Source organism: Peromyscus eremicus, chromosome 9 (genome assembly GCF_949786415.1).
Source record: "Peromyscus eremicus chromosome 9, PerEre_H2_v1, whole genome shotgun sequence".
NCBI classification, from domain to species: domain Eukaryota; kingdom Metazoa; phylum Chordata; class Mammalia; order Rodentia; family Cricetidae; genus Peromyscus; species Peromyscus eremicus.
The window spans coordinates 108,040,203-108,060,012 of NC_081425.1; the positions used below are offsets into that span (position 1 = coordinate 108,040,203).

Below are 19,810 nucleotides of genomic sequence, written 5' to 3' on the forward strand. Positions count from 1 at the left end.
CAATTGCTGTCCCAGGTTCTTAGGGGGCTGCAGTAGGTGACTTGTTCATCTGAGGCCAAGCAACTTATGTGAGCCTATTGAAAAATCTTTAAAGAGTGTTAGGGCTCAGTGGTAAGAACACTTAACTGGTATGCACGAGGCTCGGGGTTCAATCCCTAGCACCGCACAGGGAAACAGATGGAGCACATGCTTTCTTTTATTCAACAATATTGGTGGCTTCTACTAGCAGCTTCATATTTGACATCCCTTCAGCCACCTACCTAGAAAAAGCAAACTCTTAGTAGATGTCTCCCTTATGGCTCTGCTCGGGTGGAAAGCAGGCAGACACCTAATGTGAAGCCACCTCCAGCAGTTGAGGAAGTGCTGGCTGCCAGAGCAGCAGGTGCAGAGCATGCTCTCGTGTGCCTCTCACAGATGATCTGTCATTGTCACTACTGTGTAACTGGAGGAAAGACCCACTTTCCAGAGAAGCACACGGGATCAGTCACGCTGCGTGCACACGTGCTATGTTCTCATATGCCCACACTCTGTGTCCATGTGTTCCTGCCTGTCCGTGCCTCCATTGTGCCAACACAAATCCCTTACACATCTGCACTTTGTATCCTTTCATACCCTCGATACTCTGTCTCCTAGTGAACATCCAGGGAAGAAAAACACTGCAATGTCAACAAAACTCACTTGTGTTCATGAACAGCATTCTTAAAGAGGAGGCTTCAACATGTAGGAAGGTCTGAAAATGGAACTCAGGAAAAAAGAGACCTTTTTCTACCTGCAGATATGACTCACTGATATGAGCTGACTTGCCACAAAGTTTACAAATGACTTGGTCATATGATCAAGAGGGACATGAATTTACCAGATCAGAGCGGTCTTCGCCATCTCCAACTTTAGTATCCTAGGATGATAGGCTACAGTTTCCGCTTACAAAGCTTACAGCCTATAGTACAGAATCCATGAAGTTAGGCGAGGCCTATAGGAAGGCTGCTGTGTACTTCTGCAAAGTCCATTTCCAAGCTAGAATCATGGTCAGTAAGATACTAAAGGCATTAGCACTAATTAGCTGGGACTACGACAAAGCAGGTGATATTATTCAACATCAAATTCTCAAACTAATAGAGATGTAGCTGAATGTAAACATCATTATTGAGTTCCCAGAACACCTGAAAATAGAATTATTTCTCAAACTTTTTATTCACATCATTTCGGCAAATTCAGAACCCAAGTTGATTCCTAGCTAGCCCTCTGGCCAGGTGGCCATTACTGTGAAAACATCACGCAAGAGTAGCTAATGGTTCCTTCGCCTGTACTGTCTGTTTGGCCTGCAGACATGAAAGCAGGCTACATAAGGAATAACTGTTCCCATCACGCATGTTATTCCCCGATCTGGGGCAACATAATGTAATAGCTCTGATGGTGGGCCATGGGGTCTGGATAGACGGACCAGTGGGCAAGAACACTTGCTGGGCCTGGTTCCTATCCCAGCACCCATGTATAAGGCTATATCCTCGGCTCCAGACTCCACAGTGCTATTTAGAGTGGAGTAGGAGGACCACTGGGGCTTGCCTGCCATAAGTCCAGCTGTAGGTTGAGAGAGCGACCATGTCTCAAAAGGAAAAGCAGGACACCAAGTGTCCTCCCCTGGTCTCTGCATGCATGCACCCCCTCACATGAAGTACATATAACGGTGGGCTATGAAGTCAGGTTGGCTGGGTTCAAATCCAGGATCCACCCACTAAAGATCTGTACCATGACGTGGGCTGAGTACATGCCTGAGATGATAAAACAAATGAAAGCAAAACAGTCAATAGAAAGTTCTGGGCTATCCAGGCCTTCAGGGGCACAAACGCCACTTACAAACAAAACCTGCCTTCACGACGATCACAATTCTAGGTGTACATTGATGCCTGGCTCACGGTCGCTGATCTGCACTACAGCACAGACGCTCAACAAGTGGCACAAACCAGCACACGTGGCACCTCGCCATCAGCCACCTCAAATTACGCAAATCAAAAGGTACCGTCCAAAACTTCCCTCTTTTGAGTGGCAGCAGCTGCTGTTCACGTCTTTCCAGGGCGTTAATGCCATATAAGCAGCTTGCCCTGGTAAAGCCGGGATCCACAGCTCTTGTAGTGCGCTTCCTCGCTATTAATTCAAAGCCTGTGCTGTTACCACTAGAGTGGTGAGGCCAAAATGGCACACTTTCCTTTTCCGGCATCTTTAAGAACTCTGATTTTTTTAAAGTTGTTCTGACTCATTTGCAGTAGCTCTGAGCCACTGAAACAGACGGCAAGATCTGTAATATTTATCACGCACACAAGTGGGTGCCATTTGCTGAAGGAGACAAGCGTTAACTTGGGTGATTTCCTTCCTCTGTCCTGCTCTATTACCCTGTCCTTTGTCCCAAACCACTTTGCATGGATGTCTACCCTCACTGTACTCTCTAGAGTGTTACAGATTTTGGGGTTTCCTTTTTTGCAAGACCATTCAAGAGCAAACTGGAGCATCCTATTTGCAACACCTCTGCTAAAAGTATTACAAAGTGCTTTCCTTTGCAGATCCACATCACCAGCCATTTTTACTCAATAGTCCTGGAGGCTCCTCAGTAGTTCTGGGTGGACTCTATCCAAGATCTCTCAGACATCTCAAGTCTGTGCCCCTACCTTTTTGTTTGAGCAGATCTGAAGTAATGAGGCTATCCCTTATTGGACACATATGCTGATACGATGGCTCTGATACTCAAGGACACGCATGTGTAGAGGTACTTCATAAATGCAGGTGTCCTCAGGGGCTCCAGTGATTTCTCATTTCTCATGCAGCAATTCCAGAAAGTTGGGCTACCATGGAGAAGAGCCTGACCCTAAGAGATTCCATGTGGGTGAGAAGTAAACCTGCCTCTGCTTGACAGGCCGACAGTCAGCTGTAGCTGCTATTAAAGCTTCTAGAATACAACCAGCCCTGAGTAAGCAAGGATGGCTCCCAGGCTTCAGAGCTCTTTCCTGGGGGGTTGGTGCCCCTCTTTATTCTGTTCCTACTTGATGATGTCCTCCTCTGGAAATGCCTTTGGGCCCATTAGAAGTATCATCCAAACCAATTTTATTAACTTTATAGTCACCCTTTCGTTTTGGCTCAAAGTAGTTCTGCTCAGTTGGTTAACCTACATTTATACTATACTTAGCTCTAAATTGATGACTGAGCTATTTCTAGGCTACTGTGCATAATGAGATCATTCCAAAGAATAAACTCTAGAAGGATATTCCTAACATTTTTTCAAATACTGTCTTATGCCACAGTGAGACTACTGGAAACTATGTACAGCTAGCTATCAAAATAAAAGGTATTTATTTTCATCTAGGGATTCCATTTTCTCACTTCCAAACACTTTAGGTATACGAGGACCCAGAATTATGTTTCTATTTTTCCTTAAAGTCAGATCTGGTATAACACCATGGCACAGATATACTTAGCCCCCATCCACTACCCAGGGCAGACGTTTCTCACAACTTATATTGCCTGCCCATATGCACTCAGTGGCATGTTCTGAACTACTTTACAGGTAAGGAAATTGACACTGAAAGATGAATCTGCACTGAAGGTAGTACTTCTTAAGGCCTCTCCCTAATAGTCCCTCAGCTCCCATTATAGACAGTCCTAGACTTCCAAGCCCAACACAACTTTTATACCTGACACATGCTGAGTCTGCATCTGTCTGTCTGTCTGTCTGTCTCTCTCTCTCACACACACACGCACACGCACACGCACACACATACACACACAGAGTTTTATATACAAAAGAATTTTTCAGCTCCCCAGAACCACATTTCATCCTTTGGGAATGACAGCAACCTTTGCTAAGAACAGATGTGCACTGTCCACAGAGGCTATAGGTATGATGGAGTCCAGCTTCAAATCCAGGCTTTGCCCTATGTTCCTACTTCACCACTGTACAGTACTACCTCTCAGGGGCTGCCTCCTGCACCGCAGCTCCCCCACTGGCTTTCAGTCGTTCTTAGCACGATGGCATCCAGGACTTATGGCGCCTTTGCTGCCCCTGCGGTCTGTTCCCATGACACTGAGCCAGTGTGTCTGCTTGCCGGAGGCCATTCTCTCTCCAGGCTCGTCCCTCTCCAGCTTCCTCCCTGACTTTTTCTTTTCTTTTTTTGGTTTTTTCAAGACAGGGTTTCTCTGTATAGCTTTTGGAGCCTGTCTTGGAACTCACTTTGTAGACCAGGCTGGTCTGCCTCCCGAGTGCTGGGATTGAAGGCGTGAAGCCACCACCGCCCGGCCCTTCCCTGACTTCTGACTTTTCAGCTGTCAGCTTTCCAGGGAGCTTCTCCTGGACCTGACTTTCCTCCCAGGCTGTGCTGAAGCTCAATGTGCACTTAGCCTTCCATGGACATCCTCCATACTTCACGATGTCACACACCCAGTTCTTTAATGAACTCTGAGGGTCATAGGGCTTTGTGACTGAATCGCCAAGCACACGACAATGCATGCCACAAACTCCATAAGCACTGTATAAACAACAAGACCACGCCCACGCAATGACAGAAGTGGCTTCATAATTACATAAATGACAGACGGCTTAGCTGAACCTTCTAAACCAGCTGTCTTTCTGACCTGGACAGTCCCCTGAGAAACTACCCACAGCTACCGTTCACTTCATGTTTTTCAGGATACTGGTAGTAAGGCTAATTTTGGGCTCCAGAGCGAAACCCGGGCATGATGGGCATATTCCAGTCTTGAGGCACCAGAAGACTCTGGCGGTGGCCAGATGACCAAAGTCAGACATGAGAAGCAGCATTATGGGACCTCACTGGAACTGTTAGATGACAAAGGCCCTTTCTGTTGGGATGGAGTGACAGAAGTCTAGCATAAACCACAGGGCTCCCATGAGAAACAAAGCATGCCAGCCATGTCCTCACTCTATCTTCTGAGACCGGTCACACCTGATGGCCCTGGAACTTTCAGTGGAATGAGTCAATGCTAGTTTTTTGCCTTGGGCTTAAGGAAATTTGATTTGTGTGTCAAATACACCAGAAGGTGCTCTGATAACATTGTATTTTGCCTGGCTCACAGCCACTATTCAACAGATGTCAGCTCCCTTTCTCTCCCCAGGTCCCACCTACCACACAGATCTGTGTAAACCGCAGGAGACAGTGCCACCCAAGGGTCTGGCACAGAGCCTGGCACTCACAGTGGACCTGTTGAACATCACACTCTCCGACCGCACAACAGGGAACAGAGACTACAGAGACCCTGGGTGTTGCCTGCCTCACCAGCTCCAGGTGAACTTACCAAATCCAGAACACTGGCTACTAAATACTGGTCCTATGGTTAGGGTGCCACCACCGTGGGCTGCCACTGTGGGCGCTTGGGCTTGCCACCTGAGGATATGATCACGGAGGTTTGGATGAGCCTCGCTGCTCTGCTTGAGTCCCTTTGTCATTTCAGTCATCCTCTGTCTCCACGCCTGAAGAGGCAGAGACGACTGCTACTGTAGCTTCAAAGCCACGCCACCACGGGGACACAAGTCTCTGCGCGCTTGCCAATTCTCTGTGTGAGCTGCATGGTGCTGCTTCCTTTCATGTTAACCACAGGAAAAGAGTTGGACAGAAAAAAGGCCTTGTCCCCTCGAGGCTGTTCGCAGGCTTGCCAACGTACCCATCTTAGCACAAATTCAATTTCATTTTTCTTGCTGTCAGGTTTTTTTTTCTTTTACATGTTTTGTGCACTTTACACCAAGCTTCAATGGGAAAGTAGCAATATTTTAGCATGAACTATTAATCTATTTTCCATTTGGACTAGCCAAGTTTTGCAGAAACATAAACAGTCGTCATTTCTATATTAAGGGAAAGGATGCCCTGAACAGTAGGTGGTTTAGAGCTGTCCATCCCATGTACCAAGCCCGTTTGAGTCAAAGTACACAGGGGATGTGGTTTTCAGCTGCCTGTTGTCCTTGTATGTCCTGCCGCTGTCCCCAGCCCCTCTCAGTCTCCGTGGTCTGTGAGAAGAAACAATATGGGATATGGTCTAGTTGGGTTTTTTCCTTTCCTAGAACTGCTTGGTACAAGTGCCATGCCCCGCCCTTTCTATGTAGCCCAGGCTGCAAAATTGCTACATAATACAGATCGTCCCCAAAGTTGCAATCCTCCTGCCTCTGCCTTCAAAATCAAAATGCTGGGATGATATGTGTGTACCATCATACATGGCTCCACTAGATGTTGCTGCTGCTGCTTTTTCCCCTGGTTTTTCAAGATAGTGTTTCTCTATGTAGCCCTGACTGTCCTAGAACTCACTGTATAGGCTGGCCTGCAACTCAGAAATTCACCTGCCTCTGCCTCCTGAGTGATGGGATTAAAGGCATGCGCCACCTCTGCCCGGCTCAGATACTTCTTTATGGCAGGATTAGAAGACATGGTCAGCAGAAGAACTGCTCCAGAGGTTCTCAACCTGTAGGTCGTGACCCCTTTGGAGACCACATATCAGATATCCTGCATATCAAATATTTTCAATACGATTCATGACAGTAGCAAAATTACAGTTATGAAGTAGCAATGAAATAATTTCGTGGTTGGGGTCAGCACAACATGAGGTACTATATCAAGGGTCACCATGTTAAGAAGGCTGAGAACACACTGTGCTGTGCCCTCGTGTGGGGAGTTATTGTCACATACGTGGGGGTCCTGAGATGAGCACAGTATCTTGTCCTACTCAGTTGAGAACAGATGTGAGGACACACAGCTAACATGTACACCCTCACTTTCTGCTGAGCCTTCCCTCCAAGTACACCTGTAGTGATGGATGCTCACCACTCAAGTACCCCTGTAGTGATGGATGCTCACCACTTACACTATCGCCTCCTCTGAGCTACTGACACACCTTGCCCAGCCTCCAACTGCTCTTCCTCACATTCTCTGCTTAACACAGCAGCAAGTAATTCTAAAGTTAGACCACAACACTCACATTAGTGTCAAAGGCAAGGTGGTGATGCACACCTTTAAATCCACCACTCAGGAGGCAGAGGCAGGTGGTTTGAGTGAGTTCCATGACAGCCAGGACTACACAGAGAAACTCTGTCTTGAAAAACCAGGAAAAAAAAGGTCCAAAGGCTAAAAGGCTGTCTACACCTAATCCTTCCTGCTCTGGCCTGCCTCTTCCTGACATTCTCCAGTACTTCAGCACTCCAATCATTCCACTTCCTGGTTATTTCTGCAACATGTGAGGCATGCTCCTGCCTCAGGGGCTTTTACACTTGCTGCCTCCTATGCTAGAAAGGGCACTGGGTGGGGCTAAGATGGAGCCCATCATTTAGGTCTTTGCTCATACATGATTGCCCCAAACAGGATTTTCATGGCCACTCTGAACACTCAGAATGCTCAACTCTAGGGCCCAGCACGACCTGCCTCTTTCCAGATGTAGCTTTCTCCAGCTCACACATGGAACTCTCTTAGGAATGTCTTAGAGGCTGCCTTCTTGCCTGTCTCCACTACAGCAGAAGCCCACAAGTGCTGAGCCACAAATGCTGAGCCACTGACTCTCACTGTTGCTTTAAGGCCACAAGGGCTGAACCACTGACTCTCACTGTTGCTTTAAGGCCACAAGGGCTGAGCCACTGACTCTCACTGTTGCTTTAAGGCCACAAGGGCTGAGCCACTGACTCTCACTGTTGCTTTAAGGCCACAAGGGCTGAGCCACTGATTCGCTACTGCTTTGCTTGTCTCAACAAGATGCTCTGATGCAAACGTAAGAGAACTGATGGCATGGAGATGAGGAAGAACTGAGCTGTACCTGTGGCCACTGGCTCTTCTGCTCCCTTTCCTCTTGCCATGAGCAAATCCCTGAGCAGACTCAGCTTTGAGGAGGAAGGATTACACAGGGTTTTGAGTGTACTCTTTCCTGCAGGGAAGATGTGGTAGCAGGAGCATAAAGCTACTTAACGTCCACCAGTCATCAGAGAAAAGGATTCTAGCACTCTGCCAGCTTCCTACTTCCCCTCTCTGTGTTCAGCCTAGATGCCATCCCGTGGGGCAGTGCTGCCCACTTTCAGGGTGGATCGTTCCTTGGGATTTAATACAATCAAGTTGACAACCGAAATTAACCACCACGCTGGTCATCCTAGTTTGCTTTCGATGGCTGTGATGAATACCTTGACCAAAAGCAACTGGGTGGGGGAGGGGTTTGCTCGGTTTACACATCTCTGCTGCAGGCACCATTGAGGGAAATCAGGGCAGGAACTAAAGCACAGCAAAGGTGGGCACCAGGGGACAGCTGCACACTGGCTCACTCCCCTGGCTTTCTCAGCCACTCCTCTTACACATCCAGGTCCATCTGGCCAGAGATGGCACTGCCCACAGTGGGCTAGGCCCACCTACATCAATCAGCAATCAGAAACACCCACAGGCCCATCTCCTGGAGGCAACCCTTCACCTGAGGCGCCTCCTTCCCAGGCGACTCTAGTCTGTGTCAAGCTGACAAAAGCTAAGGGGTACCCTGCTAAATCCTTTTAGATGAAGGGAAGAAGACTGGGGTGCTCCAACGGCCAAGGCTGCCTGGGCCGCCATCTAGTTAGCTGACTTATTCAACTGAAGTAGCTGAGACTCTAGCTGAAAACTCTGGAACTTCCACACAGAGGCTCTAGGCTGGCTCCTGGGGGACACAGTGAGAACTCTCCAGAGGACAACGGTAACGGAAGGCTGGCCACAAGTCAACACACTTACCTCTCCAGTACTAAATGCCACATGATAGAGTAACTGTTTAGTGACCACCCAATTTAATCTTCACCAAAAGGCTATGAAATATTTTAAAGACAAAAGCTACTTAATGTACTGTAAGAATATTGAAGGTAAAGGCATGGTTTGAAAGAGACTGGAAGCTCCGTGGCACCCGCCCGCTCCTTTTGTAGCTTGGACAACTGAGATTCAAAACAGAAAAGGAATTTGCATCCAGCAAGCTGGGATGTGAGTACGGACCTCCCAGACTCTCCGGTAAAGTTTACCACAAGTGCTTGGGCCTCAGAGGTGGTTCTGGCCTGTGCCTTCTTCCTGAGACAAAACATGTCTCCAGATCAAGAGACACAAGGCTAGCAAATGCTCACTACTGCAATGTTGAACATAGAGGCCACATGCTCCACTCCCCAGGGGTCAGTACCGGGCTAGCCGCCCTGCTCACTCACCTCCAGTACACGAGCACAGCAATGAGAAGGACGAGGCACAGGAAGGTCAAGGCTGAGACCACAATCAGGGGGATGATCCACTCCATCCTCCCCGGGGAGGGGCGGCTTATCATTCCAGAGGTGTTCTTCTCGGCTACAAGAGAAATCAACCAGTCAATGTGCAGATGATACTGAGCTCCACTCAGGGAGAACTGAGCCCTACCCACACTGAACCAGCACAGGGCAAGAGGGGCAAACGGCTGTCCTAACCCAAGTACCATCATCTTCTGCAGGTGGCACTCTTTAGTGACCAGAAGAATGGATTCGCTTGTGAGATTAAAGTCATTTCTAAGGAGAGCTCTGCAGAAGACAGACTTCAGCTTTACTCCGAGGATGTTCTCAACCCAGAGAGAACCTTGGATGCACTCAGAAATTGCACTCAGGTCCCAGAAAGGAAGACAACTGAGAACAGGGAATCAACTTCCCCCTGCTCACAGCACGCTCCTGCCTCTAGACTGCAGTCACAGTCCTGGGGTTAAGCGGCAAATCTACTAACTGGTGGAGTTCTCCCTGGCCATCCAATATTCTTACCCAGCAGATCTTTCTTCCAGCATCTATTATCTCCGGAAGCCTTAGCAGGACAGCTGAGTCTGTCTTGAACTATGGGGCAGATGCCTGGGAATGGCTAGGGTTGTTGAGTGAGACAGAGACGCAGCCCAGAGTCCACGTGCACAGAGGCAGGCAGTGACAAGGTTAACACTAATCTCTGAGGCAAGACCCCAACACTCCAGGGCTGCTGAACAGCTGTCTATGTACAGCAAGGATCCCACCTGCTCGGCAAAAAAGAGGTCAACACACTGCCAGCCCAGAAGTGTCCCTTGGCAGTATGGACTACATGCAGGATTAATCAGGCTGTGTTTTCAAGGGACGGAAGATGGGCCCAGGAAGCAAGAGATAGCAGGCCTTGGGAGCAGATATTTGAAGAGGTAAGACTCCTTGCCTCGAGGTATGCTCCTGTATGATGCAGTGCATTTTGCTGGGTTTCCTGTGTGTTTACTTTTAGACACAGGCTCCTGAAGCAGGGGCTGCCCAGGTGCTTCCCAACTCACTGAAGAAAAACCAGATAGGCAGCAAACCCCACTAATTAAAACCGCTAGAAGCCTCTCAGGGTTCGGGACTGCCTTCTGGACCCACTATTCCACTGCAGACACCCTTCCAGAGGGCAGGGATGCAGCAGTGGCTCATCCGGGCCTCTGCTGGGATCGGTTACGAGGTAGACTTTGGAAGAACTAATCACAGGGCAACTAACGTGGTGCCAGGGGAAGCGCAAGGGCTCAGTGGAAAAAAAAAAAACAAACCAACAAAACAACAAAAAACACTGAAGGCCTGTGCTCACACTGCCCCAGGGAAGCAAGATCTGAAGGGTGAAGATAAGTTAGCTAGGTGAGCGTGTTCTGAACAGAGGCCATGTGATTGTGGGAGTTTAAGGATGGGGGGACCACGATGGAAAACTAGAAGTCAATCAACCGAGGCCTCAGAGGCTCAGTGAAGGGCACGGACTTTAGTCCTAACAGTGCAAGTTACTGTCGTGTTAGTGAAAGTGAACAAGCTTCTCACCTTCACACTCTTCTCCACACACTGCGTTAAGTGCAAAGAGTGACAACCGTCCAGAGGAGCCAGGGGTGCAAGTGAGAATAATTGTGCAGGACTCCAACAGGGGTCAGTTCAGCCAGGCAATTCCCTGCTGCTGGTGGGAGCATCTCAGAGACCCAGAGGTCCTGCTATGGAAGGAGTGTCAGGAGGGTGGAGAGTAGAGGCCATGTGACCCGTTAGCTCTGCTTTTCCCTGGGAAGCCCCCAGGTACTGGGGATGCCCAGTGTCTTTCTGGTTCTCTCCCACCTGACAGAAAAGGATTCTTGCCTGTGGTCTACTTTCAATTCTAAACAGCCGCTGGTATCGCTGCCGTTCTAAAGCCTGTAAGGCCACCCCAGAACTGCTTTGGCTTTGGGGGGCCATAGCAGTGGCCGTGGTTGTGAGGCTCTGTGACTCTAGTTGCCCCTGAAACTGAGTCTGTATCTATGTTGTGTTTCTGTCTACCGCTTCTTCTTCCTTCACAAGATGACCAAGGTTTGGACCCAATCTTCACCAAGGCCCAGGGCCAAACAGCGTGATGATGAGGGGCTCCTTCATGTCTGACAGGGTAAGTCCTCGATTTACAGCCAGCTTCGGCAGAGTCGGCTGAGCCACTTCTTCCTAGCACTCTGTGGTGCTGTGTGACGCTGTCCCCAAGGCAAGGCTGCACAGGAGACCTCAGTCGGCAGTCACTTGCATCCTGACAGTGCGGATTTCGATCGTCGCCTGCGGCTGGTCTTCCTTTAAACACCTGATACAGGGCTGGCACCAGATTTCCAAATGGGATACAAGACAGTTAGCCTCCCTGCCAACTTCACAGCACTGGCTTGTCTTGTGCATCAGGGGCCTGGAAGTGGTTTCCACTTCCTGTTAAACCTCACAAGCTGTCACTCTACTGAACCCTGGGTTTCTGCCCAGAGAGAACGGGGGCGGGGGGGGGGGCAACCAGCCAGCCCTGATGCACTACAGAACGTCTACCTGACAGACCACCTTTCAAGTGGGAAGACCCACCTTTTATCTGGATATTCCGAGGTGAAAAACACCTTAAATCTGGGCTACACCTTCTGGTGGCAGCCTATATAAAGGCCATGAATGAAGGAAGTGCTTGCTCTTTGCCTGCCCTCACTCTTGCTGGCAGTAGAGGCTACTTCAGGAATCCAGTGTACACTGAAGACCAGCTGAGAATTGCAGCCTGTGGACCTTTCATCAGGAGACAGCCATTGTCGGGTTAAGTCAGATCATAACCTGCAAACCACTCTAACAGATCCAGTTTTCACATACATAGATTCGTTCTGTCAGTTGTTTCTTTAGAGAACCGTGACCAGTACAGCGTCCCTCAATGAGAAGATGTGTGTACAACACCTGGAAGTGTCCCCACATCAGGCAAATGGAGAGCACGATACCCACCTCCATCTGTGTGTAAACCTAGGTAAGTGAGCTACTGTTATAATTACCACTGTTAATTTCTTTATGCCTCAGTTTCCTCCTCCGTAAAAGGAGGTGACAAATCTGTTCCCTGTGTTGTGGAGTAAGTACAGATACAACGTTTAGAATATTGCCTGGTACGTGTCCTGGCTACCTGTTGTGCCTGTCCCCATCACTATATCCTATCATGACTGGTACCATCACTCCTGCCCTCCGAACTGTGAGTATCACTACATCAGCTCCATCACTCCTGCCCTCTGAACTGTGAGCATCACCACATCAGCTCTATCACTCCTAAACTGTGAGCATCACTACATCAGCTCCATCATTCCTGCCATCTGAACTGTGAGCATCACCACATCAGCTCCATCACTCCTGAACTATGAGCATCACCACATCAGCTCCATCACTCCTGCCATCTGAACTGTGAGCATCACCACATCAGCTCCATCACTTCTGCCATCTGAACTGTGAGCATCACCATATCAGCTCCATCACTCCTGCCATCTGAACTGTGAGCATCACCACATCAGCTCCATCACTCCTGCCATCTGAACTATGAGCATCACCATATCAGCTCCATCACTCCTGCCCTCTGAACTGTGAGCATCACCACATCAGCTCTATCACTCCTAAACTGTGAGCATCACCACATCAGCTCCATCATTCCTGCCATCTGAACTATGAGCATCACCACATCAGCTCCATCACTCCTGAACTATGAGCATCACCACATCAGCTCCATCACTTCTGCCATCTGAACTGTGAGCATCACCACATCAGCTCCATCACTCCTGCCATCTGAACTATGAGCATCACCATATCAGCTCCATCACTCCTGCCCTCTGAACTGTGAGCATCACCACATCAGCTCTATCACTCCTAAACTGTGAGCATCACCACATCAGCTCCATCATTCCTGCCATCTGAACTATGAGCATCACCACATCAGCTCCATCACTCCTGCTATCTGAACTGTGAGCATCACCACATCAGCTCCATCACTCCTGCCATCTGAACTGTGAGCATCACCACATCAGCTCCATCACTCCTGCTATCTGAACTGTGAGCATCACCACATCAGCTCTATCACTCCTGCCATCTGAACTGTGGGCATCACCACATCAGCTCCATCACTCCTGCTATCTGAACTATGAGCATCACCATATCAGCTCCATCACTTCTGCCATCTGAACTGAGCATCATTACATCAGCTCCATCACTCTTGCCATCTGAACTGTGAGCATCATCACATCAGCTCCATCACTCCTGCCATCTGAACTATGAGCATCATCACATCAGCTCTATCACGCCTGAAGTATGAGCATCACCATATCAGCTCCATCACTCCTGCCATCTGAACTATGAGCATCATAATATCAGCTCCATCATTCCTGTCATCTGAACTGTGAACATCACCACATCAGCTCCATCACTCTTGAACTATGGGCATCACCACATCAGCTCTATCACTCCTGAACTATGGGCATCACCACATCAGCTCCATCACTCTTGCCCTCTGAACTGTGAGCATCACCACATCAGCTCCATCACTTCTGCCATCTGAACTGTGAGCATCACCACATCAGCTCCATCCTGCCCTCTGAACTGTGAGCATCACCACATCAGCTCCATCCTGCCATCTGAACTATGAGCATCATTACATCAGCTCCATCACTCCTACCATCTGAACTATGAGCATCACCACATCAGCTCCATCACTCCTGCCATCTGAACTGTGAGCATCACCACATCAGCTCCATCACTCCTGAACTGTGAGCATCACCACATCAGCTCCATCACTCCTGAACTATGGGCATCACCACATCAACTCCATCATTCCTGCCATCTGAACTATGAGCATCACCACATCAGCTCCATCAATCCTGCCCTCTGAACTGTGAGCATCACCACATCAGCTCTATCACTCCTAAACTGTGAGCATCACCACATCAGCTCCATCATTCCTGCCATCTGAACTATGAGCATCACCACATCAGCTCCATCACTCCTGCTATCTGAACTGTGAGCATCACCACATCAGCTCCATCACTCCTAAACTGTGAGCATCACCACATCAGCTCCATCACTCCTGCCATCTGAACTATGAGCATCACCACATCAGCTCCATCACTCCTGCCATCTGAACTGTGAGCATCACCACATCAGCTCCATCACTCCTGCCATCTGAACTGAGAGCATCACCACATCAGCTCCATCACTCCTGCCATCTGAACTGTGAGCATCACCACATCAGCTCCATCACTCCTGCCATCTGAACTGTGAGCATCACCACATCAGCTCCATTACTGGTCTCTTCTTCATCAGTTGCCCAGCCCAGCCCCAAGGGGATTCGATGGCCGCTGAATCTGACTCCTCCCTGTACGACCTGAGCATGTGGTCACACAGCACTTTAGACACACAGGGCACAGCACAGGAGTCTGCCTGTCTGCCTACCATAATGAGCTGCCTATAAGACACTGGAGCTTGAAAACTGGCCTCAAGGGGAGACCAACCACATTCTTTCTGCTTCAGAAAGACAGCTGTCCAGTTGTTATCTCACCTGTGACCCTAATGGAAGAACGAGCTGCTAGGAGCTACTAAGAGCACACGGCATCCTCACAGGCTGTCACCTGGTCCCCAAAACCTCCCACATGCCTCTGAAGACAAGGAATCACTGGGAGTTCCCCAGTACCTGTAGAAGTCTGTTCAGGCCCCCAGTGCTGCCTGAGGACACAGACAGGACAAGCAAGCTTATATATGCTGTGTTTTTCCTATACATGTTTATGATACAGTTGAACTCATCAATTAGAGTAAGATTAATAACAGTAAAATAGGACAATGAGAACATCCTGGAATGAAAACTTTTTCTCTCAAAATAAGAACCATGATAATAGGTAGTGTCAATCTGATAACTATGTAACTGACGCAAGTGTAGGTGGTGAATCCAGTAACAACAGAGAGAACTCACTTTCCAGGCAGCATCGAGTTAAGACAGTGTGACATTTTTTCAAGATTCTCATAACCACAGGGCATTTGGGAGGAAGACAGAAAGATCACTGTGATTTTGAAGCCAGCCTGCTCTACATTATACAATTGCTAAATTCTAGAATTTCCCTTTCATTTTGTTTGGACAATAGTTGACGGCTGGTAACTTAAACTACAGAAAGCAAGCCTTGGGGACTCCTGTACACTTGCTTTTTAACTGAGGCAGTGTGTCTGACAGCAAGCTCCTGGGCCTCAGGCCAGGTGGAGCTACAAACGGACAGGTTTGTGTGTGGCTTTGCCTAAGTAACTGGCAGTCTCTGAGCCTCTGGACCCTTCCTCTGTTGGAGGGAAGCAGGTGGTAACAATCACCTCTACTGGGCACATGAGGGTTACACTGACGGCCTACACACGGCTGACTCTAAATTATGTCTGTATAATTCTCCAGTCACATGCAAATAAAATCCTGGGGCTCCTTGTTCAAAGCTCATTGAGGAATTTCCAGAAGGGACCTGAGTAACATGACTGCAGACATGGGCTGTTCTGAGACAGCGAATGTGAGTGTTCACCTCGCATGCTCACAAAGCTGCTTTTGACCACTAGTGGCTAGCGCCATTAATCCTGCCCGACGCAGAGGAGGGTCTCGAGCTCAGAGGATGGACTTGCTTTGGAACCACCTCCCACACGAAACTGAGCAACTGGCTAACAGGCTCTGGGCATGTGAAGAAGGGAGGTAGGGAACGCAGAAGCACCTCCCTATCTCTCAAGATTCATTTCTGCATCCAGCAGCAATTGAATACAGTGCCTTCATTCTGTTAAAAAAAATTCAAAAAAAAAAAAAAAAAAGAAAAGAAAAACAGTTTTCAGTGGCATATGTCATCACTGAATTAATGCTGTTTGCCTTTTACTGGCTTGGCTCTCATCCCAGTAGAAGCAAATAAAAACGAGCACAATGTACTATAAATGCTACAGGCAGAGAGACGTCAGATGGACCCAGCTCAAGTGCTTCCTGCCTTGAGGAGGGGCTCAGCTCCAGCCACAGGTCAAGAACTCCTGAGCTGTTACAACTAAGACCAGATCGGTCACGAGGCACTGCCTAGACAGAGAAAATGGCTCCTTTGTTCTTCAGAGAGACATGGAAGGAGGGTGCTCTCATCATGGGTGACTTCACTAGAGTTGTTCTGAGTGACACCCTCATAAAAACCACCCAGGCTGCTGCTGTGTGTGTGTCTGTGTACGCACATAATGTAAAAGTTACCATTTTAAGCATTTCTAAGTATACAGTAAGTATATACGCAGGGCTAGGCGATACTGTTGGGAAGCTTATCTCCCCAACATTTTGATCTTACAAAGAGGAAACTGCACTTGGTAAATCACAACTTTCTATCCCGCTCTCCCGGCCTCTGGTCCGTATAGAAACTGGCAGGTCCAGGGTCTTACACAGGAATCCCACAGGGTCTGTATTAGTGACTGGCTTGTTTCACTTAGCACACTGTACTCAAAGGCTTCTCCAGGGCAGGGTTCTGTTTCCACTCCCTCCTGCCTCCCTCCTGCTCCTCCCCTCCCCCCCCCCCCCCCCCCCGCCCCGTTCCCACCAGGGTTTCCCTTCCAAGGCTCAGCGATGTTGCATTTTGGTGTGCATTCCAGCTGCTTTCATGTGTTGACTACTGTGTGAACAATGGGACTAAAACCCACATGTGCAGATGCCTCCTGGAGCTGCTGCTGGGAACTCTGGATTAGAGTCTTATGGTCATTCTATTTCCATTTTTTTTTAAACATCTGCCTCTACTGTGTCTCCCTCCCAACAACTGTCCATATCTTCCCTCTAAGAGTGTTAAAAATGGTCCCCATTTCTCCACATTTTTACTGATACCTTATTGTTATTATTAGCTTTAAAATACTGTGATACAGTAATCTCTTTTACAGGGCCATGAGATTTTTCTTTATCTTCCTGGAGCCCTGAGGGTACAGTAGTTTCAGAGAACCAGTTGCTCATCAATTTTACACACAATTGACATGTGTAAACCACACTAGAGTACCATTTGTCTCTACTTGTACCCATGCCCAGAGTTCTCGTGAGCAAATCTCCCTCCCAACTCCACAAATGCCTGTTTACCAGACCAGACAATCAAAGAATGAACTGTTACCTCTGGGAGAGCTTGGAATGTTAAGGGTGTTTAATCGTTGCCAATCTAATTCAAAGCCGCACACATATAGCTAGTCCTAACCTACCAGACTGCTATCAGGGATACTTGAACCATCATGTGGATTATAGTCACATTTTTCACACAATAGCCAAGACATGGAAGCAACTGGAATGCCTATCAGTGGCTGAAGGATACCAGAAGCACCATATGGTCCTGAAGTTGGTTGGAGAAAGAAGCCATATATACCTTACATCAAATATCCCACCCCTACTCCCACCCCAATTCCTGATTCCAACCTCCTTCTTTGGGTTTGGTTTTTTCACATCAAGAATTACACAGCTTTTCTTAGTTCAAAGATCATATGGAGTATGGGAAGAGAAACTTTTGAGGAGCCAATACTCTTTTGAGAGGAAACTAAACCATGTTTGGCATCCTGAACACTGCTTTGGGTTACCAAGAGCTGGTACCACAACACTCGTGAAAATGGTAAAGACTCACACTAGATAAAGATCACAAAAGGAAGCAGACCAGTGTAGCTAGCCTTGGTTGAAAATTACCTGTGGCATTTCTTCAGTATCTTCTGCCATGTATTTTAAATGAAGTGCACTATACTGGTCCTAACCCACGAAAAGCTCAGTACTGTATTTGTGACTTCTTCTTTATCCTGGAGAACTTGCTCTGATACTAATTTTTTTTTAAATACTACATTTATTTTGTGTGTGCATGCATGTGTGTGTATGTTTGCTTGTGTAGAGTGTATGTGCACTCAAGTGTAAGTGTGAAGGTTAGAGGACAACTTGCAGGTTTTCTTCTAGCTCGTTTTCTGGGGATGGAACTTAAGTTATCAGTCTTGACAGCAGGCACCTTTAGTGGCTGAGCCATATTACAGGCTTTTTGCCTTTAAATCGGTGACGCGACTCTCCTCTCTCCGAATAATCTTCCTTCAAAGTATACTTGATAGGAATACCACAAGTCAGGTCTGTCAGCTTTGGCAATGTTGACACTTTGGGATAGATATTCCCTCCTTGTGGGGCTGTGTGTGCACTAGTCCCTGGCCCTTTCCTAGTAGATCCCAGGAGAACTCCCTGTCTAACAACCCAAACAGTTTCCACGGCCCTGCAGGGAGGTGCAGAACACCTGACTGGGAACTTCTGCTGTAATGGAACCCTGGCAGCTTCTGAAGGATGCCCTTTATGATGTTCATGTCCTACTTCATCTGCAATCATCTCACGCTGCTCACTCTCAAACTAGTACCAGAGCCCACAGGAGGCCCTGACGCATCATGCAGACTAGTCCCTGCACCTTGGATTGACAAAGCCTGTCTTGGACCCTGTTCATCACATGCTGAGAACTGGACACGCTCCTTTACCCTCCTAAACCTTGGTTTCCTCATAGGTATGGTGGTAACCATGACAGCAAAGCCTTCAAGGGAGTGCCTTAGGATAAGTGACAGGAAAGTGGCTTCAGCACAGGGAGCAAACTCAAACCCAGGGTGTTGTTCCAATAACTGGCTTTTTAACGTTGGGTCCCTTAGAGGTTTTCTACACTTCCTCAAAGGAGCAGGCTTTCTGGGTCTCAGCATCCTCCACTGTGGTTCAGCTCAGAGCACAGCAGCAAACTAGAAACCACCTATGTCCCCTTTCAGCATTCACAGCTCATGGGCCATATAACACTGGGTCATATAAGCTGTGTCCTGAAGCCTGTCATTTGCCATCCCTGACCTACACCATCATCTTCAGCACCCAGCTTGGGACAGACCTGAGGGGTAATAAGTAGGTTCTAAGCAGGGTGTGACTTGAAAAACATCGTTTCCCTCACCTACGGAGGCAAACACCAACAAGCCCAGCCCTAAATGATGAGCTCCCAGGTGGCATGCACTCTGAAATATTTACGCTATGGCATGCTGTTCTCACACACCATCCGGGAACTACATCAGCTGGCTTCAAATCTGCCTCACATTGCAGGCTATGGCTCCTTAATGAGGACTCACAGGCTAGACATCCATGCAGCACTGATCCAGGGATGCCTGGGCACTAGAGGATGCTGGGAAAAGGTTTGGTGAAGGACACACACATACACACACACACATCCAGACCCTTAAGATCACTGCCAGTACAATGACTGATGGCAGCAGTCACCACTCCAGTGGTGGGCCCAGGGACATATTTAATTTGGCATATGCCAAAGCAAATTGGTTTTAAGATTTAAAAACTGGAGTACTCTGCCCCAAACTAGGCTTTCTGACTCACGCGAGTTTCCAGTGACAACCGTGGGAGCTGAGGTGGCACTCCAGTTTGCTAGTGTCCTCGACACTGTATTGTGTAATACCTGGTCTTCCCTCTCCTTGAGATGTCTGATTTCTGTGTGACGGAGGGAGTTCAGGGATGCAGTGACGTCACCATCACGGAAGGCATCTAAGCGAGTCTCTGGGGAATACTGCCTGAAGTGTAACGTACTTTGCTAACTTTAG

At 48.2% G+C, this 19,810-nt stretch overlaps 1 protein-coding gene across 2 annotated transcripts in view; it reads right to left on the bottom strand.

The window, feature by feature from the left end:
* Nucleotides 1-19,810, bottom strand: part of Ptprg (protein tyrosine phosphatase receptor type G) — a 701,914-nt gene that overhangs the window by 63,196 nt on the left and 618,908 nt on the right. For both annotated transcript variants that reach the window (XM_059274234.1, XM_059274235.1), the window contains exon 13: nucleotides 9,173-9,305. In XM_059274234.1, the coding sequence (XP_059130217.1) occupies nucleotides 9,173-9,305 (133 nt within the window). The remainder of the gene's footprint in view (nucleotides 1-9,172; nucleotides 9,306-19,810) is intronic.